This window comes from Tamandua tetradactyla, chromosome X (assembly GCF_023851605.1).
Source record: "Tamandua tetradactyla isolate mTamTet1 chromosome X, mTamTet1.pri, whole genome shotgun sequence".
NCBI lineage: Eukaryota > Metazoa > Chordata > Mammalia > Pilosa > Myrmecophagidae > Tamandua > Tamandua tetradactyla.
In genome coordinates this window covers 6766566-6791749 of record NC_135353.1, presented here as the reverse complement: position 1 = coordinate 6791749, position 25184 = coordinate 6766566, and the positions used below count along the sequence as shown (strand labels likewise).

Below are 25184 nucleotides of genomic sequence, written 5' to 3'. Positions count from 1 at the left end.
TGTAACTTATTGTTGTGCTGTGCTTTGAAATTTATTGCTTTTTCCTATATGTGTTATTTTTCACAATAAAAAATAAAATAAGGGGCAGGCCATGGTGGCTCAGTGGCAAGAACACTTGCCTGCCTTACCAGAGGACTCAGGTTCGATTCCCGGTGCCTGCCCATGTAAAAAATAAAATAAAGAAATCGTATATTTCCTGGAAATCATTCCTATTGGACTAGACAGATTTTTTTATTCTCTTTCACTCCTGCATAGAACTATTGTGTAGCTGCACCATAGTTTATTTAGCCAATCTGCCATGAATTGACATTTAAGTTGTATCCAACATTTTTCTATTACTAGTTATGGTGCAGTGACTAAAACTGTGCACATGTTGTTTTATATTTGTGGAGTAAATTCCTACAGGTAGGATTGCTGGGTCCCAGACAGTCTTCGAGTTTTTTTCTCCCTTGGTACATTGTTTCATTCAACAAGCAACAATGAGAAATGCTGTGCCGGAAAATTGAAATAGGCAAATGCAATCAAGAGTCCCTGGGGGAGAAAAGGCATTTCAATGGGGGGAATCATTTAACACTGGGCATAAGTTACTTATTATCTTCCTTCTCTACATTGTAATTTCACCAGCAATAACATTTCTTGCCTGTATTTTGTGCATCTCAGATACAACTTGTTTTCCTCACTTTCTTGACATATCCATAAGTTTTTCACATACAAACTGCTGTGTCAGATTTTTCAGCTGTCTACCAACCCGTATCATATTGTCTCTGTGTGGTCCTACCAAAACTGTCCATTCAGACCCCTTTGTTTGCCTTTGCAAACGTCCGAAATTGTCAAGTCTCAGCTTCCAAAAGTCCTAGTTCCATTTACAGGACATATATGTGATGACTCTTTAATGGAAATTTTGATAATAAGGTCTAGATTGTATGTAGGTATGAAGGGAATTTTTAAAATACAACAAAAATTAAGCTACAAACAGCATTAGAACTTTGTCTATTTTTAAATTTTAAAATATGCTGATATGCCTTAAACTAGCTATAGATCATTGTCATTTTGCTGTTTGAAAATAGCCGATATGTTTTCTAAAACTTGTGTAATCTACTTTCAATGTTAATGCAGAATTATCATATATGTAAGCTGCATGTTAGACCACTTGTTTTTTTTAAGAAAACTAAAATAATTGTATTGATGTGAGGCATATCACTTTTTCAAGTATGAAAGTAATCACTCAGCAACCATGCTTGGCAATTTGGTGTCTGTTAAGATAGGAGAGTAATGGACAGGTAATCTATGCATATATCAACAGTGCCAAGACATCAAGAGGGGGGAATATATTTTTACCCAAACATTAAAACAAAAAAACAAGAGTCCCTGGGGGTCAATATATCCTAAAGTAATTCTGGCAGAGAATAAAAAGAAAATTTTGCAAACTCCTCTTGGGGGACTGGGGAGAAAGGAGAAAATATTATACTTTCCCATCTGGGGAATTCCTGATATTCTCACAAGCAGTGGGGACAACCAATTCAACAGGCTGAGCCCTCAATCTTGGGGCTTGGCCCTATGAAGCATATTCCTGCAAAGGACAAGCTAAGCCTACTGAGAATTATGCTGAAAAATCATCCCAAGAGAGCCTCTATTGTTGCTCTGATGTGGCCTCTCTCTCTCTAAGTCAACTTGGCAGATGAACCCACTATCCTGCCCTCTACGTGACTCCCAGGGGTGTAAATCTCCCTGGCAAAGTGGGACAGAGCTCCCAGGATGAGCTGGGACCTGGCTTCATGGGACTGAGAAAGCCTTGTTGACCAAAACAGGGAAGAGAGAACTGAGACAAAGTTTCCACGGCTAAGCAATTTCAAACAGAGTTGAGAGGTTATCCTGGAGGTTATTCTTATGAGTTATATAGACATCCCTTTTTAGTTTATGGTGCATTGGAGTAGCTAGAGGGAAGTACCTGAAAGTGTTGAATTGTGTTCCGGTAGTCTTGATTTTTTTTTCCAATTTATTTACATATTGATGTAATGGTATACAGCAGAGTTGAATAGTTGTGATAGAGAATACACAGCCCACGAAGCCTAAATTATTTACTATCTAGACTTTACAGAAAAAAATTGCTGACCCATTATAGAGTTCTCTTCATAACCCTATATGAGGATTTCACTATGACATATTTACAGAAGCTGAATTGCTGACTTATAAGGTGAGAGAATTTGCAACTTTTCCCCTATGTAGCCCAATTGGCCTCCAGTTGATTATTCCAATTGACACTACCACAAGCAATGTATGAGAATTATTGTCGATTTACTCACTAACACTTGATATTATCATACTCTTAAATTTTTGCCAATCTGCTTGGTGTGAAATGGCATCTTTTTTGAAATATTTTTATTGAGAAATTTTCACACGCATACATTCCATATATGGTGTACAATCAATGGCTCACAATATCATCACATAGTTTTGTACTCATCACCATAATCATTTTTTAGAACATTTGCATCACTCTAGAAAAAGAAAAATAAAGTCATCATACCATACCCCTTACCCCTCCTTCTCATTGACCACTAGTATCTCCAACTACCCAATTTATTGTACCCTTTGTACCCTCTATTATTTATTTTTATCCATATTTTTTTTTACTCATCTGCCCATACCCTGGATAAAAGGAGCATCACACACAAGGTTTTTGCAATCACAGAGTCCCATTGTAAAAGTTATATCTTTATACAGTCATCTTCAAGAATCAAGGCTACTGGAATACAGCTCAAGTTTCAAGTACTTCCCTCCAGCCACTCCAATACACCACAAACTAAGAAAGGGTTATCTATATAATGCATAAGAATAGCCGCCAGGATAACCTCTTGGCTCTGTTTGAAATCTCTCAGCATCTGAAGCACTTCCCAAAATATAAATTTTGCACTAAATAAACATCTCTCCCTTTAGTCTCACACAGAAGTTGAAGTTTTAACATATGGCTGATATCATCCTTTACCCTGTATTCTGAGTTACCTTAGTCCTAACAAGATCAGCTCAAAGTCTGGTCACTTTTTCAACTTTTTAAACAGTTCTTGCGTGGGGTACTGCAAGTAGCCTTGATTCCTGAAGACGATTGTATAACCATATAGCCTTTACCATGTGACCATGTGATTGTGAAAAACTTGTATTTGATGCTCCTTTTATCTAGGGTATGGACAGATGAGTTAAAAAAAGGATAATAAATAATAGGGGGGGATAGAGGGTAAAAAATGGGTGGATTGAAATACTGGAGATCAGTGAGAGGGAGGGGTAAGAGGTATGGAATGTATGAATTCTTTTTTTTTTTCCTTCTTTATTTCTTTTTCTGGAGTGGCGTAAATGTTCTAAAAATGATCATGGTGAAGAATACACAACTATGTGATGATATTGTGAGCCACTGATTGTATAATATAATTGGACTGTACGTGTGGATATTTCTCAATAAAAATATTTTTTAAATAAAAATTAAATTACATTTTTAAAAAAGAGTGCCTGGGGGGATTGTATTAGATTAGTGAGCACGAAGGCTGCTCAGAGGTGACACTGAAGCTGATATCCTAAGGACAAGGAGCCAGCCATGGGACAGTTTGGAGACAATTTTCCAAACAGAAGTGTAAGGGCAAGGGGCAGTGTGTTCATTTGCAAGCTGCCAGAATGCAATATGCCAGAACTGGAATGACTTTTAAAAAGGGGAATTTAATGCGTTGCAAGTTTAAGAAAGTGAAAGTATCCAAATTCAGGCAACAACAAGAGGTTACCCTCACTCAAGAAAGGCCAATGAGTCAGGAACAGCTCTGTCAGCTGGGAAGTCACATGGCTGGCATCTGCTGGTCCCTTGCTCCTGAGCTCCTGTTGCTTTCAGCCTCTGTTCCTGTGGGGTTTCCTCACTTTGCTTCTCTGGGGCTGGCTTTCATCTCTTGGCTTCCCTTGGCTCTCTCCAGGTTCTGGCTTGCTTCACATCTCATGGTGATGTCTGCTGGACTCCAAGCATCTCCTAACATCTATATGTCTGCCCACCACGTTTCTGCATCTGTGTCACCTCTGCTGGCAAATTTCTGTTGGCTCTGAGGCTTCCATCTTTCTTGCTCTCTCTCTCTCCAAAATGTTTCCTCTTTTAAAGGATTCCAGTAAACTAATCTAGACAGAACTGGAACAGATGGAGTCACATTTCCCTCTATTCAAAAGTCATCCCCAGAACTGGATGTGTCCCATCTCTGTGGAGATAATCTAATCCAATATTACCAACTACAGTTTTGAATCAGGATTAAAAGAAACTGCTGCTCCCACAAGACTGAATCAGGAATAAAATATGGCTTTTCTGGGGTACATAATATTTTCAATCCGGCACGGGCAGGAACAGGTCAACCTCCGTCAGGGTCAGAGCAAGGGCCCAGGAGGCTGCGGAGACTTTAGGAGTAGGCAAGTAGGGAAAGAGGCTGGAGAAGGAGCTGGGAGTCACATCACCTTGGACTTTTATAAGCCCCATCAAAGGGTTTGGATTTGATTCCTAGGGCAATGGGAAATCGTTTTAGGGTTTTAAGCAGGGATATGACAGGATGTGATTCACATTAAAAAGTAAAACCTCATTCTACTGTGCGGAGAATAGGAGGTAGGACCAACAAGGGAAGAGATGGCGACTGGCACTGGCATCTCTCAGTGGGGAGGAGACGAGTGGGCTGATTGCAGATCTATTTTTTAGAGAGATCCAACGGGATATGCCAATACAGCTTGGCTGCAGGTCCTTCGTTTTGATCGCAAGGAGGAAAACAGAAAACTACCACTTACAATCACCATTGGAAAGTTCTTGTCAGTCTAAGTATTCTGTCACTCTGTCATAGAAGCTAACTGTAAAAAAAATTGGGAGGCCAAAAATCACGAAAAGCAAACTAAAATCACCCATAAATCCCATCAGGCTGCGAAAATGGCTGTTCACACTTTGCTGTAGTTTTCCAGGTTTCTACGCGGATATATGGTCATTTGCTACACTGGGATTATATTGATGCTTGCTCTGCCTTCCGCTTTTGACTTCGGGGTATCAGCCAGATGCCCGCGACCACCACTTCAGCTCAGGCCCCTGGGCAGGCCTCACGTCCCCGCGGCCCTCTCGACCACCCATCTCGTCGGTTCGCTGGCCCCCTTTAAGGCCCCCTGTGGTGTCCCCACATACTTCGGCGACGGGGACGGGATGCACGACGTCAACCTCTGGGGGGGACCCACCGGACAGCCCCCCACACATCGCGCCATCCGCGCCACGCAAAGCCCCGCAGGGCAGCCGCACCCGGGCTGAGAGCGCGGCCCGACCCCGGCCCGGCGCCGGGCAGGAGCCTGTCTGCGCAGGCGCCCAGAGATGATGTCACGGGGCAGGGGGCGGGGCCTGGCGCTGGAGCCGCAGCATGAGGCGCAGGGGGAGGGGGAGAGGGAGGGGGAGGCGGCGGCGGCGGCGGGCGACCATGCAGGCGGAAGACGCAGGCGCAAGTGGCCCCGGGGGCCGCGAGGGCGCGGGCTCCTCGGGGGGCCGCCCGGTCGGTGACGCGTCTCGGGTCGCGCGGACACCGCACGCCCCAGGGCCGGGTGGAGACGCCACGCCCGCGGTCACCGGGCCGGGAAGCCCAGTACACCGATTGTATCCTAGCCGACGGGGCGGGCCTGGGATGGGGATGGGGCGTGAGCGGCAGGGACGGCACGGGGTCCTGGGGGGTGGGTGACGGGGGGAAGGACAGGGGGGCGGGAGGCGGGGAGAAGGGAAGGAGAGCAGGGGTTTAACGCGGGAGGCGACGGAAAGGGGAGCCTGGGGTAGGGGGGGAGGACGGCGAAACGGGGGGGAGGGATCGAAAAGGGGAGCCGCTTGGGTCGGTGGACGCCGGGGGAGTTGGGGCCCCAGGGGAGGAGGGGAAGGCCTGAGGCGGGTGGGGGCGGGAGAAGCAGGCTCAATCGGGGTGAACTAATGGGGTGACCGGGCCGGGCGCCAGTTCTGGCCTTGAGCGGCAGGAGGCGAGGCGCAGGCTAAGTCAGTGGAGGATGGTGCCTTAACCGGATCCCCTGCCAGCTCCCTCAGTGTCCCTTTCCCGTCCCGCAGGGAGGCGGAGATCGCCTGCGGCTCCCTGGCCCCGGATGCCGAACCCCACCGGGAGGCGATTGAGAAGCAGCTCACTGTGGCTGGCAGCGCCCTGGCCGTGTCAGTTCTAGAAGGGGCGCGGGTGGGAGCTGCTCCTTAGGGCCAGTCCCTGCCTTGGGGTGCTGTAATGGGGTCAGAGAGATCCCCTCAGGGGAAGTCTGAGGAAGGGGGCGTGGCGCAGTGGGCCTGTCCCCACCTGAGGGGGTGCTCTGATGGAGCCACTAAATGGTCAGGTGGCAGGGGGTCTGAGGGTGCCGGGTGGAAGGTGAAGTTGCCACCTTGAACTGGACTTGCCTTTTCCATCCCTCACAGCCAGTGGACTGCCGGTGACCCCCGCCTCCTCCGAATTTCCATCCTGAACTTTCTGGACCAGCTTTCCCTGGTGGTGCGGACAATGCAGCGCTTCGGGCCCCCCGTTTCACGCTAGGCCTGGGGCCTGACCTGGTGTCCCCTCCTGGGCAGTATGCCCTTCCCCCCGGGGCCTTGATTCCTAGAGTAGTTGCCACTTTACCATAAGGGCCTGATTTGGGGGGCATACTGGCCCTAGGATGCTGGGGTCCCACTTGGTTTATTTGGTGCTTAAATGTTTTCACCAACAGAAAATAAAAACAAGCTACTCTTTCCTGTCACAACAGTATTTTTTTTCAGCTGCTGAACCTGCAGATTTTCATGCCTTTGGTCTGGGATTGCAACGAGGGAAGGGTCTGCGATGCAGATATTCAAGTATAATTTTTGGCCAAGTCTAGTGTTAAATTTATTTTCCTGATTTTTTTTTTTTCATTTAACGTGAACTTTTCTGCTTCCTAAAAATCCTGCGAAAACCTGTTCTGTGTATCAAAGAAGTATTTTAATGAAATTGTTGCCCACTTAAATCATTTCCAATTTTCCCTATGATATGTAACGATTCAGTAGGATGCTTATATATGAGTTTTTGCATGAATAGTTATTTCCTTACGATAGATTAAAAAAAAAAAAAACCCAGGAGGTAGAATTACTGAGTTAAATATTTTCTATTTATGGTACAAAATTGTTGTCAAGAAATTGTGCCCTTCTGGTTTCTCCACATCCTTTGTCACCAGAAGTCTGCTTAATGCCAAAATAAAATACTTAGTTCGTATGAGAAGAGCAAACAGCCCAGAAACACTAAATTAGGATTTTTTTGTGGCTTACTGGCCTTGCTTCAGATCAGTGAAGAAAAGTGTTAGGACAATTCCTTAAGGGTTGGGGGAAGGAGCTCAGATCCCTCTAAAATACCTGCATTCTACAACCTTGCTAAATACACTTAATAATTTTAGTGGCTCTTTTGTAGATTTCATAGGATTTTCTACATAAGCAATCACATTTTCCTTCAATAAAGGCATTTTTACTCCCTTTCCAATCCAGATGTCTTTTGTTGATTGATGTCTTTCCTCATTGAGGCTTGGCGTTTCCTGCTTCTTTGCATGCCTAGTAATTTTGGATTGGATGCCAAACATCATGTATTTTACCTTGGGTGCTGGATATTTTTGCATTTCTAAACGTATTCCATGAACTTTTTTCTGGGATGCCAAGGTGCTTGGAAAAAGTTTTAACCTTTCCATTCCTGCTTGTAGATTTGCTCGGTGGTACGAGAGCTGCTTTTAGGGAAAGTGATGGTGAAAATGATGATGAATCTCACCTGAGTGTGGCAGGTGTAGTTGCTACAGTGAGGATATGATTCTCTCCTTCTCTCTCTCCACCTCTTCCTTTTTTAATTCATCATTTTTAGATATTAGCCATTGATGGACAGATGCCGATTAAGCTTTTTGACTCCACCATCTGCTCTGCTTCCTCTCAATGTGGTTGTGGTTCTATTACATTCTATCCATTTCTTAGGATTTCTTTTTTCCCTAAGATTAAAAACTGCCTTCAGTCCTCCCCCACTGGCTTACTTTTTGTAATCTCACCGTGGTAATTTTCCTAAAAGCAGTTATTCAGGAAACATATATTGCTACCTGGTAACAAGATTTGAGAAAAAGTTCCACTGATCAGAAACTTGTAAGAGTGGGCGAATGCACGACAGCTGTAACTGCTATAGTTGTTAGTTACATCAGCAAGACCCCTCCTTTCATAGGACTTCTTGCCATCATAAACTTTATTTTTAAAACAGTTTAGGTTTGCAGAAAAATGGCACAGTGAGTACAGAAATTTCCCATACCCTGCTCTCACCCAGAGGCTGTGCCAGGCCAAGTTGCTTCCTCTTGTTACAATCTTGCAATTTGTGTGGTGCATTTGTTACAGTTGCTGAACCAATATGGATACATTAACTGAAGTCCATATGAGGGCTCTTTTATTTTTGAAATTCACATTTTATTTAGAGTGAAATAAAATGTATAAAATTGATTTTTTTCAAAAATAACAGCAATATTTTCTGTATGGTTCCTAGATAAACCCACAAAAACCTTATTTTTGTAGGTTTTCCAGGTTTGGGCTATAAATCAAGATGAGGCAGTAGATACAGTCGTGGGAATAGAAGAAAGCAGACAAATCAGATGTCAGCATCAGGGAGGGTTCACTGGGCACAGTTCTGTGGGTTTTGACAAATGTGTAACGCTACAGACCCACCATCACAGCAGCACGAAGGATAGTTTCACGGCCCTAAAACTGCTCCATGCTCCATCCACGGCCTCCCCCTTTGGCATCTTCTCCTCTGGGCTGGTTCTCTCCAGGTCGAGGGATAGCACAGCTGTCACCTGGGACTTCCGCTTGCCTTTGTCCTGGGTTGGAATCCCCATGCTAGAGCACTTGTCTTTCTCTTTGCTCTTACTCCATTTTGCTTAGCTATTTATTTGCATGGCTTTTGCATGTATTGAGGTATAATTTACGGGCTTTTCAGGTGTACAGTTCAATGAAATTTGGCATGTGCATTCAGTCATGTAACCACTGTAGTCTGCCACCTTGGCCCCACAGATGGATGGCTGGAGCTGCTGGGCCAGTTTAAAAGGTAAGACATGGCACGGCACTCCTGCGTTCAAAACCGTCCAGTGGGCACCCTGCTCACTCAGCATCAAAGCAGCCCATTTCCTGTCTGGCACGTGCCCTCCCATTCTACGCCCCCCCCTCTAATCCAGCCACAGTAGGCTTCTTGCCCTTTCCAAACTCACCAGGCTCACTCCTGCCCCAGGGCCTTTGCACTGGCTATTCGCTGTCTACCCCCAGGTTTCCACCTGGCTCACTCCATGTCCTCCTCCGGGTCCTCAAAGGCCACCCTCTCAGCAAGGCTTTCTTGGCCACCCTACTTAAAATTGCACCCACCTCCCCCACCTGCCTTACTTCTCTCCCCTTCAGCGCTCCAGCTCTTAGGACAGTGCCCGCCTGGCACAGAGTAGGCCAGACACACCCGCTCCTTAATCAGCCGCGGCCTCTCACTCAGGTCTTATCAAATGCCAAATTCTCTTGACCCGGAACAATCTGGGTCTGCCCCTGCCCCCCACTTTCACCTTCCTTGTACAGGTGTAGGTGTAAAAGGTAGGTAGGTGCTTGAAGATGGGAGGCGTGGCTGGGACAGGAAGGAGTTGTCAGATTTTAAGGAGTTTGGGGTGCAGCTGAAGCCACTGGAGGGTTTTGAATAGAGTGGTGACGTGATCTGTTTCACTTCTTTGCAGGATCTCTCTGCCTCCCCCACTGAGAATAGGCTGAATGCAGGTGCAAGGCAGAAGTGGGGAGACTGGCTGTCCACACAAGAGACAGTGGGTAGAAGTGAATGGATTCTAGAAGGTAGAACCAACGGGACCTGCTGATGGACTGGACACGGCCTTGCATCTCCCCCAAATCCTCGGCAAGTCACCCTTTGTCTCAGAGAGAGTGAGTGCAGCGGGGCTGCCCATCTCGTTCCATGTTGACTTCCCACCTCCCGCTCATTCCCAGGAACAAAGCCACAGGCTGACTCCATTTTCCCAACATTTAATTAGAAAAGAAAAACATGAACAAAGAAACTCATGCAACAAAAGAGGAGTGAAGAGGGAGTCCGGGACCTTGAGACTCCTCAGAAGAGGCAGAAGACACGAAGGAGTAAGGCACTGCCGCCTCAGCCCCCTCGGGGCAGGCGCAGGACAGGGCAGCTGAGGGGGAGGGTTGGCCCGGGCAAGTGCAGACCCCCACGGAGAAAGTTTGGCAGTTGGGCCAGGAGGAGGAAAGTTCTGGAGCCGCAGGCCTGAGTCACATGCCTTGGCGGTGCTCTCCTGGGGCTCAGAGAGAGTGGGGCCCCGGGAGAACGTCAAGTCCGACTCCCCTGAAGTCAGGAGGGGGACACTGTGACCCCTTGGCACAGCCACGGTCCGAGGGCAGCTTCGGATGCAGCGCCACAGCCCAGGCGGGGTGCTGCTGGCACCATCCCAGGGGTGACAGGCCAGAAGCTGGGCCAAGGTTGGCCATGTCACAAGCAGCCCAGGCCGGGCAGCAGGGCCCACAACAGCTCGGGGAGAGGAAGGGGAGTGAGGCCGGCCCCATCCCAGGAGGGCCGCGTATTTACAGGTGGAGACAGGTGGAGTTAAATTAAATAAATAGGTGTATGTGGGGGGGGGGGCCTGGCCAGGAGGGCAGGGGCTATCCCACAGCTGGGCACGGGGGGACACGGCGGGGTGGGGGGGGTGGGGGGGCTATTGCTGCTGCTGCTGCTGGGAGGGGGCTTGGTCCTGCCACCCCCTGCACCCCCCCACCGCAGGGCCCAAAGAAAGGCACTAGTGAAGGGGGCCGCCGGCGCCCTCCCCCACGCCACCTGACCCAGGGCTCAGTCTGGGGACCCGGGCGGAGCCGCCCGCCCCCTCGAAAGAAGCCCCCTCCCCGCCCGGCCGCGCCCGCCTTAGCTGCAGCTGGACGCGAGGCTGATGATCTGCTCCAGCTTCTGACGCAGCTTATGCTTGCGGCAGGAGGCATCTCGGTCCAGGGCCGTGAGAATCTGGGGGAGAGGGCGGCCCTGGAGCAAGGTGGGGAGGCGCGGCCAGCTCCTCCTGGGCCCAGACCCCCTCCCCAGACGGGCCCCAGTCACTCACAGAGTTCTTATGGCTCACCCCAAAAGCCCTTCCCTCCATACAGCTTTCTCCTCTTCTCAGCCCAAGTGCAACCCCTTCCAGGAGGGCTCTAGACTCGCAGGCAGCAAGCCTCACTTTCCCGCCCCTCCTGATCACCCCCCCACCCTCCCCGCCGCCACCCACTCATGTCCAGGTCACCGCGATCTCATGGCCAAACCCTGTGAGCCTTCTCAGAGGTCACCTTAGGTGACCGTCGCGGCCAATGACTCCCTCCTCCTCTTCGTGGGAGGTTCCCCCCAGCCCCACCCCGCCTCGGCTGCCCCTCCTCCCCATCCTCCTCTCTCCGTCCAACTGTCCGAGGGCCACTTCCCTGCCTGCACCCTCACTCGGCCTCCCTGGGGGGCTGGGCCAGGCTCAGGGCTTTAGCGAGAGTCTCTGCATGCTGGTAACTTCCAAAGACCCCTTTCCGGAACCCCAGCCTGCCAACTCCACACCTTGACATGCTGCTGTCAACTTTGGCAGCTCCAATCACAAACCCTGTGCCTACAAACTGGGCCTGCCCGCCTCGGTGGCCTGGCCCCGCCACCAGGCTCCCGTCCCTTGAACTTCTGCCCAGTGGGAGCCAGTGTTCCAGCCCGTGGCTTGTCCCCTGCAGCCTTCAAATCCAAGCACAGCATCTCGAGAAGGCGGCACCTAAGGTGGTGCCGGGGGCCTGGCCAGGAGTGGGACTGCGAGCCAGCCAATAGCTGGGCTCTGTGTCTCTTGTGTCCCTTCTCTCTCTCCGGTGGCCCTCACTGTGCCCCATCGAGCATCCTGCCTTTGACACGGGCGGCCCCCCAAGCCCCCCACCCTGGCTGGGGTCCGGCAGTGGGGGAAGGGGCAGCACCCACCTCCTGGCGGTACTTGGTGACATAGAAGTAGAGCTCGCTGAGCGCGCTGAGCACGTTGAAGTCGCTAGCGTGCAGGCGGGACTGCTCCACCAGGTATGCGTCCATGTCCTGGTCACTGATGGATGCCATTTTCGCGATGTCCCGGTAGTACCTGTTGGGACCTAGGTGGGTCACGCAGGCAGGTGCCACAAAAAGCCAAAGTCCCCATGCCCTGGCCGGCCGGGCGGCCCTGCTTTCCTCCCGCTGGGTGGCCCGGGGCTGGGAGGGAGGGTCCGGGGCAGGGCGCCCACCTCTCCACCCAGCTCTTGTAGTTGGGAATGTCCTTGGCGTAGAGCAGCTTGTTGGAGGGCGAGTCCTTGCCCAGCCGGTGCTCGGAGGTGGAGCAGGAGTCCATGAAGGTCTGGGCCACCACCGACAGGCAGGCATCTGTGATGCTGCTCTTGTGGATATCGAACACGAACTGCGGGTTCTTGATGACATTCACCCAGAAGCGCAGGGGCAGGCTGGACAGGGCGGGGGACAGCACAGCGCGCGGCGTCCCATCGGTCCCGGTGGCCCCTCCTGCCTACCCGCACCCCTGCCGTGCTTCCTGTCGGGCCAGCTCACGTAGCACCCGGAGTGGACAAGCAAGGATGGGTTTAGGGTCAAGGGCCTCTCCTTCAAGTCCCCATGGGAGCCCAGGAAGCACGAGAGAAGGGCGAGTAGCCCTTTGGTGGCCGGTCCCTCCTAGCTGAGCCCCTAGGGTGACACCCACCCACCCCAGCCATGGCCTACCCTGTCCCCAGCACAGTCCTCATCTCCAGAGGCCCTTGCCACTGCCATTGTCACACGGGGACAGAGAGAACCCTAAGCGCCACCCTCCTTCCTGCTCTCCCCACTTCTGCTCTCCCCACCCCACACCTGACCCGCCACCAGCCGCGAGTCCCCCTCTTTGCTCGGTGGCGCCATCCGAAGCTGCCCAGGGCCCCGCTCCCCACCCCGATGCACCGGGGCCCGGGTACCAGTTGCTCTTCCAGGTGTGCCGCACGTCGGGGTCGCTGATCTGGCGCTGGTCGGCCTGCTCGTCCAGGAAGTCAAACATGTACTTGATGGCCAGGGGCAGGGCTGAGCCCCGGTGGGCGGTGCTGAACACCGTCTCGAAGAGGTCATCCACGAACTTCTGCAGGGTGCCCTGGGGGAGGGGGGCAGGGGAGAGGGGACGGCGAGGCCACGCGCTGGGCGTGGTGAGGCGGTGACAGCCCAAAGCAGGACAGATGGGCAGGGCTGGCGGGGGGACGGGGTGGGGGGACGCAGAGGCTTGGGCTCGGGCAGGGGCTCGGGCAGGGGCTTGGCACGGGAAAAGCCCCTCCGCCGAGGCCGCGATGAGCCGATGCCCCATTTCTCGAGCGGGTGGGGCCGACGCCAGACCAGAAGCTTCCTTCCAGGCCGGGGCCAGGGCACTGGGGGTGCACACCCACCTTGGTGGCCAGCAGCCGCGTCAGGTAGATCTCGGAGACCATCTTATTGCCGCGGTCCCCCTCGCGGTGGTCAGCGTGCTCGTGGTTCTTCACCAGGTGCCACAGCTTGGTGCCCGTGTCCTGGTCGGGCGTGATCATGGGCGCCCGCGAGCGCAGGCTGTCGGGGCTGCTGGCCGTGCGCAGCAAGCTCTCTGGGACACAGGCCGGACAACCGCTCAGGCCGGGGCCGGCCCACCCCACCTCTAGGTGCTCCCAAACCAGGAACCCTTTGAGGGCAGGGGCCTGGCATCTGGGAACCGTGGGGCGGGGGGGGTGCCAACGCCCGGCTCTCGTGACTGCCACGCGGGGCTGGAGGAGACCTACCGTAGCGGCTGAGGGAGCGTGTGAAGGTGAAGGAGTTGGCCATGTTGTAGGCAGACACCTGTTTGGGCACCAGTGCCACTAGGGAGCCATCTGTCACCTGGAGACCACAGGGACGGGATAGGTGGTGCAGGAGGCTGAGCCACCACCTACCCCCACCCTTCCTCTACCAAGCACCGGGGAGGAGCTGGGGATGCTGCGCCTTGGCCTTGCTGTGGCTCCCCAGTTCCCCAGGTGGCCCTCACCTGGTAGTGGGCCAGCGAGTTGACTCTCTTCCAATCACACTCAATCTTGGTGGTGACGTCCTCGTCCTGGAGAACGATGCGAGCCATGCGGCCCTGGCGCCACTCTGGGGGCCACAGAGCATCCGTGAGGTCCCCTGCCCAGGGTTCCAGAGTCCCCTTGAGCACCCCCCCTCCCCCCCCCCCGCCATGGCGCCGTGGAGAGCCGGAGCTACCTAGGTCCATGTCCTCCGCCTTGGGGCGCTGGGAGTAGGGAATGCCCTTGTACACGGCGTCCAGCAGCTTGTCCTTGGCCTGGGTGACGCTGTCACAGTTAAGGACCTTCACAGGCACCTGGACGCTGCCCTCGCTCTCCGGACACACGCAGTGCAGGGTCTGGTGGAGGGGGTGGGCCCACGGGTCGGTGTCTGTCCCCAGACCCCCTCCCACCGTGCTCCTCACCACCACCCCCCACCCCATACCCCAGGCCCCTCACCAGCGTCTTGTAGTCGATCTGCTGGCGGATGAGCTTGTCCTCGCTCAGGGAGTAGCGGGCCTCGCCCGTGATGGCGTCGATGGGGCCCTTCTCCATCTGCTGCTTGATGGCGCAGTAGAGCAGGAACAGCGGCTCCCCGGCGCACTCCTGTGGCAGGGTGGGACACACAGCTCGCGTCGCGCTGGACACCGCGGGGGGAGGGGGTTCCCCCGCCCGCCTCCCCTGGCCCGCGTCCGCCAAGCGCACCTTCAGGAACTTATGCAGCAGGAATGTGAACCAGTTGGTGAGCATCTTCTCAGCCACTGACTCGGTCCTAGGACGGAGGGGCGCGCTGGGGCCGGGCCTGAGCGTGGGAGCGGGGGCGGGCCAGGCCGGGAGAGGGGCGGGGCCTGGCAGGGTAGGGGCGTAGGAAGGGGTGGGGCCTGAGCATGGGAGCGGGCCAAGCCGGGAGGGGCGGGGCCTGACCGTGGGGGCGGGGCCTGGCCGGGCAGAGGTAGACCCCGCTAGGAGAGGAGTGGGATCCTGGTGGGGTGGGGCGGGGTCTGAGCATGGGAACTAGGGCGGTCCAGACTGGGAGAGGGGCAGGGCCTGGTGAGGTGAGGCCGGGATGGGGGCGGGGACGGGGGAGAGGAGGGCCTTCCCGTACCTGCGCAGCAACAGCTTGGGGTGGTTCTTGCTCTCGAGGTTTTTCTCGATGAGGTCGGCCAGTAGCTGTTTGAGCAGCCCAGTGGCATAGTCAAGGCGGCTTTGCAGGGCCACCATGGTGAGCGAGGCCACGGTGCCCCGGTCACGCATGGAGAAGCTGCTCTGGGCCTCCAGGGTGTGGATAAAGGTGAGCACGAAGGCGCGGCTGTGCAGCAGCTGCCCAAACAGGCGCAGGGCCTTCTCCACGTTGGGGGGCGTCTGTGGGGAAGAGGGGGGCGTGGTCTCAGGGGCAGGGCGGGGCTGCTATGTATGGGGCGGGGCCAGGGCGGGGGGCGGGGCTCACGTCCAGCTCCTTGAGCACCGGGTGGGCCTCGATGCCGGGGAAGAGCACGCGCACGGCATAGGTGCGGTAGTCCAGGAAAGGGATCTGCACGCCGTCCATGTGGTTAGTCAGCTCGTTGATGTCCGTCTGCAGCTCGGCAAAGGCTGGACAGGGCAAGGCAGGGCAGGGAGGGCGTGAGCTGCCGGGAACAGCGGGAGGGGGCCCCCCCTGCCCTGCCCCCCCACCCTTCCACCCCTCCCCCTACCCCTCCCAGGCACCTTCCTTGCATTCCAGGGCCACGCGGGACTCCAAGTTGTCCATCTGCAGCTGCAGGCGCTTGAGCGTGCGGTCGGCATCCTGCGTCTTCCGCTTGTAGGCGACCAGCACTGCGGTGATGGCCAGCAGCAAGAGGCCGCCCCCCGCCGCCAGCCCCGCCACAGCCGGCAGGGTGAGTGCGCGCTCGGCAGTGATGTGCAGCGTGCCCAGCCAGAACTCCAGACCGCCCACCAGCACCTGGGGGCCCAGGCCGCCGGTGAGCTCAGCGCCCCCCCTTCCCCAGGAGCCTAGGCCTCCTCCCCACCCACCACGATCCCACCCACCAGGACGGGCTGCCGGCCTGTCTGGCTGGGTGAATCGCAGAGGAGCTGCGTGTCGGACACGGTCAGCGCACAGGGCTGGCCCCCGATCAGCACCGTGTAGTTGAGGCGGGAGTTGCCCGTGGCGGCGGGGATCAGGTTCTTGCCCTGGGGGTGGAGAGTGGGGGTAGCGACACTGTCAGCCCCGCCCCTGAGGCCCCGCCCCTGCCCCGCCCCCTACCCCCCAGCGGCCACCTTCAGCACCACGTGGGAGCCGGGCTTGACATCCAGCACTCCCGAGGGCCCAAGTGGCTCGAAGCTGGGGTCGGGGTAGTAGGTGAAAGCCGAGCGATTGAGGGAGCGGGCTGCCTGCACGTGGTCCAGCAGGAAGCCGAACTCGTCAGGGTGCTCGCCCTGGGCCCGGGGCTGGGGCCGTCCCAAGTAGATTCCGGGTGCCTTACACAGCATGGCCGTGTCGTTGATCACCTGGCACGTCTGCAGGGACAAGGAGGCAGCCCTGCAGCGTGAGAGGCCACAGGGGAGGTGGCGGGGGTGGGGGGTGAGGGGGTGGCACTCACATTGGTGGTCTCGATGCCGCGGTACTTGGCGCGCACGCGGGGCTCCTGGACCGTCAGCAGGTGGGTGCCGCTGACTGTGATAGCGGTGCTGCCGCTGGGAGCAGGGCAGGGGGCTTCAGCTCCTGTCCCCACCAACCCGGCTGGTCCCCGGGTGGGGGGAAGGTATCAAGGACACCGGAAATCTCAGTGACAGTCACCCCCCCAACCTGGATCACCCAGTGGGTGCCAGGTCCTGGCCACTTCCCCGAGGCCACAACGTAAGGGAGGCCCTAGCCCCTTGGCCAAAGAGGACTCAGGCTCAAAGGAGACGGGACCTGACACCCCAGGTCCCCGGCCACCAGGCAACACCACAGGAGTGGAGCTGGGAGACACCTTTCCCCACCCGTTCTCCCCACCCAGGTCTCACTTGATGATGCTCCAGGTGGGCTCCAGGCGAGTGACAGTGGGGTCTTGGGTGTAAGTGTACGTGACCCCGGGGCTGGAAATGTTGGCTCGGTCGATGGCAAGGGTGATGAGGGCCTGGCTGGGTCCCAGGGTGGACCCGGGCGAGATGCACACGATGGCCTGGGCGTCTCTTCTGCGTGGGAAGGCAGCACCCTTGAAGGAGGTGGCCATGGGAGGACTGGGGGAGGTACGTCCAGGCTGTTCCCTCCACGGGGGTGGGGGTGGGAGTGGGTGTTGGCCCTCACCCACCTCACGAACTGGCACTCGCCATCTCTCACGCTCACGGTGACCCGGCTGCCGGCGTCCAGGGAACTGCCGGAGATGGTGAGCCGCGTGCCCCCCGAAGCCGGGCCCCGACTAGGGCTCACGCGGTGGAAAGTCGGGGTCTGCAGAAGAAGCGTTCATGAGGGGGGGAGGGGGGGCGAGGCGGGGAAGGGGGGAGGCAGCCCAGGTCCCGGACTCGACCCCACAGCCCCACGCGCCACCCACCACGAAGGTGTAGAGCTGCTCCGACTGCGTGCGGAAGTCCGCGGAGCAGTCGCCCACGCACAGCTCCACCGGCCCGGGCGGGGGACTGGGCACCAGCGACTCCTCCATCTCGCAGACGATCCTGGGGGGCGGAGGGAGGGGAATGGGGTGCAAAGGGGGAGGGAGTAAGGCTCAGGGCCAGGCCGCGACGGGCAGGGCGGCCCCGGGCGCCCCCTCGTTGGTGCTCACCTCTCGGCGCTAACATACTCAGTGGCGACAGAGTTGCAACGCACGCCAGCCACCCGCAGGCCCAGCTCCCGGGAGCTGAGGCCCAGGTTCTCGCCCACCAGCGTGACGCGGGTGCCGCCCTCCTTGGGCCCCATGAGGGGGTGGACCTGCAGGGTCGGGTGGGGACGTCTCAGGGCGGGTTGGCGTCCAAGTGGGGTAGGAGGGCCGCAGGGCGCGGGGTCGGCTTGGACGGGCAGGGGCAGACCTGCGTGATGCGGGGGTGGCTGCAGCGGGGGCTCTTCTGGCTCGGGTGCATCCAGTTGGTTTTGGGGACCGGGCAATGAGCCCGCAGCTGGCACTTGTTCTCCGAGATGCACCAGCCACAGTTGAAGCGGGGGTCGGCCTTGAGGCAGAGGCCGCAGCTGGGCCGCTGCGCCCAGCACTTGTACAGGAGGGCTGCGGGCACAAGGGGCGCCACTGGGGCAGGCGGGGGACCCGGAGGGGCAGCCGGTGGGAGGAGGGGCAGGGGAGGGGCAGCCACTGGGAAGGAGGAGCCGGGGGAGGGGCAGCCAGTAGGTGGGAGGAGCAAGGGGAGAGGCAACCAGTTGGGAGGAGCAGCCAGCAGGGAGGAGGAGCAGGGGGAGGGGCAGCCAATGGGTGGGAGGGGCAGCCAATGGGTGGGAGAAGCAAGGGGAGGGGCAGCCTGCGGGGAGGAAGGCCCTGGAGGGCCCTGACAGAGGGGCAGCATTGGGGAAGGTGGGGAGCCCTGGGACCCCAGGGACCTGGCTCCAGCTGGCACCCACTCTACCCCTGGGGGCAGACCTCTCAGCCCCCATCCCGCCCCTCACCTCGGAAACTGGGAGGCTTGTCGATGGGGAAATCTCCATCCCAGACCACAGAAAAGTCCAGCTCAGTGTCCCCGTACTCGTCGCCGTCATAGGAGTACTGGGGACAGGGAGCCGGGTGGCCCCAATGAGGCACGGGGGCAGGGGGGAGGGGGGTTGGCTCGCTCCCCCCACGCCCTATCCGGCTGTGCCTGCAGCCAGGCCCCACCCCCACCCCACCGACGCCCAAGGGGCGCGGGGCCTCACCGAGGAGTTCTGGCACTGCACGCTGCTGCTGTTGAAGCGCACGGCGGGCACGCGCTGCTCCCGGCCCTGCACGCGCACCACACACTCATAGTTCTTCTGCCCGGACTGCGGCTGGGGCAGGTTTTTGGCCCGCAGAGTGAGAGGCTGCATGACGCCGACCGGAATCAGGAGGTCCCCGCTGGGCAGGATCTCAGGGCAGCCCTGGGGGCGGACGGCCAAGTCACCTGTGTGCTGGGGCCCCGCTGTGGGGGTGGGGGGGCAGTGGATGTTTCCAGAAAGGCCAGAGGCCAGCCCACGGGACTGCCCGGCTCCCGCTCACCTCGGGGCTGCGGACCCTGCCCTCCTGGAAGGAGCACTCGTGGGGGTGGCTGGTGCACACGTGGCGGTACTTACACCAGTGGCAGGGGTAGGGGCTGCCCACGCAGGACATGCACCTGGAGGGGAGGGGTCGCAACCTCAGAAATGGCACAGGTGGGGATGGCCACCCCCGCTCCCATCTCCAGGACATGGGAGGAGCCCGAGGAAGGTGGCAGCGACGGGGCCAGGGCCCGCGGGACACGAGGGGCCAGAGGTGGGGAAGGCCCGAGGTCCCTGGAGACAGCCGCCCTGCAGGCCGGTGGTGTCCCCGGGGTGGAGCACTCACGACTGGAGGACGCTGCAGTTGTAGATGACCAAGTCGGCCCTGGCGAAGCGCACCCCGGTCTCCTTGGAGAGCAGCTGCAGCTGCACCGTCCGCGTGGCCCCTGCGGCGGGCGGGGGAGGGTCCGTGAAGCAGGCGGGTGACAGGGTCTGGCCCCGCCCCCACCCCCTGCCGCCCAGCGCACTGACCATGCCCGCGGGTGAGAGCCCGCAGCTCCTGGAGGGAGGGCGAGGGGCAGCGCAGCTCCCCAGAGGGCAGCAGGAGGGCCTCGCTCTCCGTCACCTCCTCGAAGGCGCAGCTCACGCCCGCGCTGAGGTCCGGCACATTGCGCATGGCCACGGTCAGCTGGGGGAGGGGCCAGGGGGTCTCAGAGTGGGCCGGTGGTTCCCCCCCACAAACCATTCACCTTCAGGCCGCGCCCCCCAGCCTGGCCTGCTCCCCACGCGCACCTGCACGCCGGGCGACGTCACCGACACGTTGTTGGGCCGGACCCGCACCTGGACGCACTTGGTCAGCTCCTCCGCAAAGCCGTGCGGAGCAGAGGCGCCCGGGCAGGCCCCTTCGCGGCAGCATCTGCGCGGGGTGGGGGTGGGGCACGCCAGAGCCTATCCCGCAGCCGCCCAGGGAGGGAGGGAGGGAGGGGCCACACACACACACACACACACACACACACACACACACACACACACACACACACACACACACACACACACACACACACACACACACACACACACACGGCCCCGGCCTCCAGGCCCTAAGCTCCATGGAAGGAGGGGAGGGACAGAGCAGTACCCCCACCCCCACCCCCACCCCCGGGTCCCGCCACCCACCCCACATGCCCCACCCTCACCTGTGCTGCAGCACACACCAACCACAGTGCGGGTCCCCGGAGCCCAGGCAGGCCGCGCAGCTCAGGTACTGCTCGCAGGTCTCCACCGGGAGCTGGCTCACCTGGGGACACCCGTGTCAGCACCGCCCCGCGCCCACCCCGCAGGCCCCACCACCGGCCCGCCTCGGGCCCACCTGCTTCTCACTCAGGAGGTAGATGTACTGGTGGTCGGGGCTGAAGAGCAGGTCTCGCAGGATGGGGCTGCTGTCCACCACGGGGACCGTCTCGTACAGGTGGGCGTCCTGCAAGCCATCCACCCGCACCTGGTCCAGGAGGTGGGAGGGGAGGGCGGGGCAGGGGTGGAACAGAAGAGTGAGGGGCCTGCTCTGCACACAGCCTCCCACCCTCGGACCCCAGTGTCCTCTTCTCCAACCAGCACCCTCCCAGGGGGAGGCCTGGCTGGAGCCAGACCTGGACCAGGAACTGGGGCCTCCCATCCCAGGCACCCCCAACATCATCCCAACACCGGGGCTCAGAGGGTGCCTCCTGGAGGTCCTCGGGGGAGACACAGACAGCAAGTGAGGTCCCAGGAGAGAAAGTCAGAAAGCAAGGAGAGTGCTGCCTGCCTGGGGCTAGCGGCTGAGGGGGGCCTTGACCTAACGGGTCTGGATTTCCTTTTGGAGTGATATAAGCATTTGGGAAAGAGTGCTGATGGCTGCACAACTCTGAAATGGGAGAACAGTGTGGCAGGTGAGCTGTATGTCAGAGCGCTTTCAAATCTACCCACAGGGGTCCTTGTGTTCCATGCAGTGTCTCCTGTCACAAACCTTGCCCTGCCTGCCCTACCCCCAGGCCACTGCTTCCCCATCCCCACCAACAGCATCCCATCTACCCCAGTGTGTGGGGAAGGGAACTTAGCAGGTGGCTGCACCCCTCTCCCTTCGGGAGGTATCTGAGCTCCTGGGAGCCAGCTCCCCTTGCACTCCACACCAAGCAGGGCTGGCCGTCCTGCTTTGTCCCTTCCCAATGGATCCTTCCACCAGTGACCGGGCTGGGGCTGCAGGGCTGGCCAGGCTGTGGCTCTGTCACTAGGGAGAGGCAGAGCTGCTATGCTCCAGTCATGGTGCTCCAGCGGGGAGCCCAGGGGCCTGGAGAGCCCTGAGCGGCTGCTGGGGAGGGTTCCAGGGATCACCCATAAATTAGCGTGGAACGTGGGGTGGGGCAGGCTGCACCCCCAACCAGCAGGAGAACATGCAACCCCCCACTTGTCAAGAGGCCATCGGGGAGAAAGAAGGAGTCTTTGGTGTCTGCTGCAGCTGGGTGGGTGGGTGGGGGTGCTCCCTGGTGGAAGCTGCAGGGTGCTTCCACCAGGGAGCCCTGCTCCTGGCTGCCCAGCTTCCCCGAGCCTGATCCCAAGTCCTTTCTGCAGCCTCCTGCCCGGTCAGCCTGGCAACCCCACCCAGCTGCAGCAGACACCAAAGACTCCTTCTTTCTCCCCAATGGCCTCTTGACAAGTGGGGGGTTGCATGTTCTCCTGCTGGTTGGGGGTGCAGCCTGCCCCACCCCACGTTCCACGCTAATTTATGGGTGATCCCTGGAACCCTCCCCAGCAGCCGCTCAGGGCTCTCCAGGCCCCTGGGCTCCCCGCTGGAGCACCACGACTGGAGCATAGCAGCTCTGCCTCTCCCTAGTGACAGCGCCACAGCCTGGCCAGCCCTGCAGCCCCAGTGCCCACAAATACACGAGACGGTGAAAAAGCAAAAACAGGTGTTATGGAGAGGTGGACCTGGTAGGATGGGGACAGGATCAAGAGAGCCCTCTCTGGGAAAGTGGCATTTGGGTGGAGACCGGATGACAGGATGAGTTGAGTAGGAGGGCAGGAGGAGTAGTGTCCCCGGGTGAGAGAGTGGCAGCAAGGCCCCGGGGCTGACCAGGAGACTAAGAGCAGCCGTGAGACCCCAGGCCGGGCCCAGAGAGGGGTTGCAAACAAGGAGTGCCTCTGCTCGAGGCCCCATTCACCTATCCAGTCAAAGGCCCCGAAATGCACTGCCAGCCCCAGCCCCTGCTTTCCCAACAGGGAGACCTCCCGGCAGGTCAGGTGTTTGTCCCCAGAGCTCCAGGAAGCTGGCGCCTTGGGCAGTGGCAGCAGGGAAGCTGGCAGGGGCAAGGTGGCTGCTGGGGCTGCCCTGGGGAGAGCGAAGTCAGTCCCCTTGGGTTCGGCCTTGGGCATCATTCCCAAGATCCCGGGGCTCCCCTCCCTGCACCGCCCCCCTGCACACACACACACGCACACACACACACACACACACACACCAGATGCCCTGGGCCCACCTTTTTCAGACTGCCACTGCGTGTGCCCACAAAGACCACCGAGTGCTGGCGGTAGGTGTAAGCGGCCACGCTGGCCATGCCGTCGGTGCTATCTGCCAGCAGGGGCAGCCCCTCAATCACGTGCAGGCCGCCGAGGGGCTGGTTCAGCACCAGCCCGCAGAAGTTTCCATTGATCTGCATGGGCTGGTGAGAGAAAGAGGGGAGGGGGGCTTCAGGGGCGTGCAGGAGACACAGCCCAGCGACCCTGACGCCCCTGTGCCAGGTGGGAGCCCACTGCCTCCCTGGGGCCCCAGGGGCCACCGGAGCACGGGGCAAAGAGACACGGTGGGAAAGAAGGAGGCTGGGAGCCAAGCGGACCAGCAGGTGTCGGGAGAGGACGAGGGAGCAACAGCGGGGCTGGGGGTGGGGACAGGGTTCCCGGTGCCGGTGGGCGCAGGCGGGGGTGGGGGTGGGGGTCGGGGGGCTCACGGTGTTGATGCAGGGTAGCTCCTTGTTGAGGAGCCAGGGCAGGGCCAGTGTGCCCTCCCCCCGGTAGCAGGACTGGATGCGGCGCCGGATGTGGGCGTTGATGGAGCTGAGCGTGAAGAGGCACAGAATGGTCTGGCGGGGCGGGCTGGCGCGGTTCTTCTGGCCCTGGGAGAAGACGGTGAAGAGCACGTCCTCGTCGGGGGGCACGCCGAGGGTCTGGGCCAGCAGCAGGCCCGGCTTGGCCAGGTGGGCGCTCTGCACCAGGCGGTACTCCACCCCCCGCCAGGAGCAGCCGATGGGGAACTCCACGTAGGAGTAGAACTCGGAGTCGCCGGCACACATGCGCACAATCTTCGACGTGAAGAACTTCTCGCCGGCCGCGTCCAGCAGCGTCTGCTGGGTGTCGAGCTGCAGCGTCAGGAAGTAGACGAAGGAGGCGCTCACGAAGCCGTACACGTAGTAGATGTCGAAGGCGGGGTACAGGGACAGCGTGTCCGAGGGGATCTTGATCTGGGACGACACGAACTCGTCCTGGTACACCTGGGGGCCGTCGCAGGGGAGAAGGGGGCGGGGGCAGGGGTGGGGTGGGGGGAAGGGGGATTGAGGCCCGGGAATCCCAGGCCAGGAAGGCTCCCCCAGTGGGCAGAGGCACCAGGGTCCCCGCACCCGGGGCCGTCCCCCCACCCCCACCCCACCCCACCCCACCCCACCCCCCAGCAGCTTGGCATCAGCCCCTTCCATGGTGCCGGCATCCCGGCTCCAGGCCCAGCGCCCTTCCGAGCGGTGGAGGAGGGGTGCGGGGGTGGGGGGCGGTAGGAGGGGGGGTGCGGGGGTGGGGGGCGGTAGGAGGGGGGGCGTGGGCGACGGGCCTCACCCACCAGGCTGAACATATCAGCACTGTCCTCGTCGCCGATGAGCCTGCGGGAGCTCAGGGTGGGGAAGTACTCAGACTTGCCATCCACGGCGGTGCCCACGAACAGCTTGCTGGGCCCCTGGCCCTGCTGCACGATCACCCCGGCCATGGAATCGGGCTCCTGGGCCCCGGACAGGTAGTGCTCCTTGCGGTGGTGCGGCTCACCCAGCTTAAACAGGTCATCGAGCCGCAGGAACTGGCAGATGCCCTGCCAGATGCTGCCACAGGCCACCAGGCGCCGGGCGGTGTAGTCGATGAGCAGCAGCTTGTTGACGTTGTCGGCGGGGGCCAGGCGGTGGGCGCACACGCGCATGCTGGGCGGCGGGTAGCAGCGCGCGTTGTCCTCCACGGGCCCCGTGACGTGGGCGCGCAGCTCCGTCAGGTTGGGGGCCAGCTTGAAGACGCGGTTCACGGCGCCCACGAACACCTCCCCCGTTACCCGGTGCACGGCCAGGTGTGTGAGCGTGGTGTCTGTCACGGTGAAGGTGCGGAAGGGCCGAGCGCGGCCCAGGGCCCCCCCCACGACCAGGAGGAGCAGCGGGAGGACGGAGAGGCCGAGCATCATCGGCAGCTGCGCCTGGCCAGGGGCCTAAAGAGAGATGGCGGGTGGCAGGCAGCCTCCTCTTTGGTGGAGTCCTGCCCCACCTGCCCAGGTCCCCCTCCTGCTCCCCACCCTCCACCCTCCACTCTGGCACCCTGGAGTGCCAGATGGTGGCCACGGCTGGAGAGGAGGGGCCTCCAGCAGGGGCTCTGGTAGACTTGGGGGCCATCAATCACACACCCCCGCACCCACCCACCCATCCCGCGCTGGAAGGGAGCCAGGGAGACCTGCCCCGGGGCCAGGCCACACCCAAAGGGGCAGCAGAGCCAGCTGCTTCCCGACCCCACAGCCCAGAGTGGTCCACCCCATATAAGGACCAACTTAGGAAGCCCCCAGGCGGCAGAGACTCCCCGAGCCCCCAAAAGCAGGGAGAGACAATCAGAAGCCCAGGAGGGGGGTGGGGTGGGGATAGGGGAGCCTTCCCAAAGCAATGCTGCCACGGAGAGCCCTGGGACAAGGCTCTGGAAAATCAAGGACTGCGGCTGGCCCCTGCCCCGCCACATACCCCACCC

The 25184-nt window shown here is 58.9% G+C and overlaps 2 protein-coding genes across 2 annotated transcripts; one reads left to right on the top strand and one right to left on the bottom strand.

The window, feature by feature from the left end:
• The first annotated feature begins 5459 nt into the window (after nt 1-5459).
• On the top strand, nt 5460-7502 carry LAGE3 (L antigen family member 3). The gene is made up of 3 exons (XM_077146270.1): nt 5460-5632; nt 6056-6184; nt 6437-7502. Exons 1-3 carry the CDS (start codon nt 5460-5462, stop codon nt 6549-6551), a joined length of 417 nt encoding a protein of 138 aa, XP_077002385.1. The 3' UTR covers nt 6552-7502.
• Nucleotides 7503-10712: 3210 nt separating this feature from the next.
• Nucleotides 10713-24818, bottom strand: PLXNA3 (plexin A3). The gene is made up of 32 exons (XM_077146271.1): nt 24037-24818; nt 23159-23698; nt 22691-22873; nt 20554-20682; nt 20381-20481; nt 19977-20100; nt 19716-19872; nt 19531-19630; nt 19207-19321; nt 18888-19088; nt 18645-18741; nt 18062-18252; nt 17818-17963; nt 17590-17710; nt 17350-17486; nt 17063-17233; nt 16657-16750; nt 16334-16573; nt 16103-16246; nt 15782-16016; nt 15525-15667; nt 15183-15439; nt 14783-14849; nt 14537-14683; nt 14277-14436; nt 14065-14168; nt 13823-13919; nt 13460-13650; nt 13004-13173; nt 12293-12505; nt 12003-12153; nt 10713-11039 (listed from the first exon to the last, which is right to left on the bottom strand). The coding sequence occupies exons 1-32, from the start codon at nt 24634-24636 to the stop codon at nt 10944-10946; spliced, it is 5622 nt and encodes a 1873-aa protein (XP_077002386.1). The 5' UTR covers nt 24637-24818; the 3' UTR covers nt 10713-10943.
• Nucleotides 24819-25184: the final 366 nt, after the last annotated feature.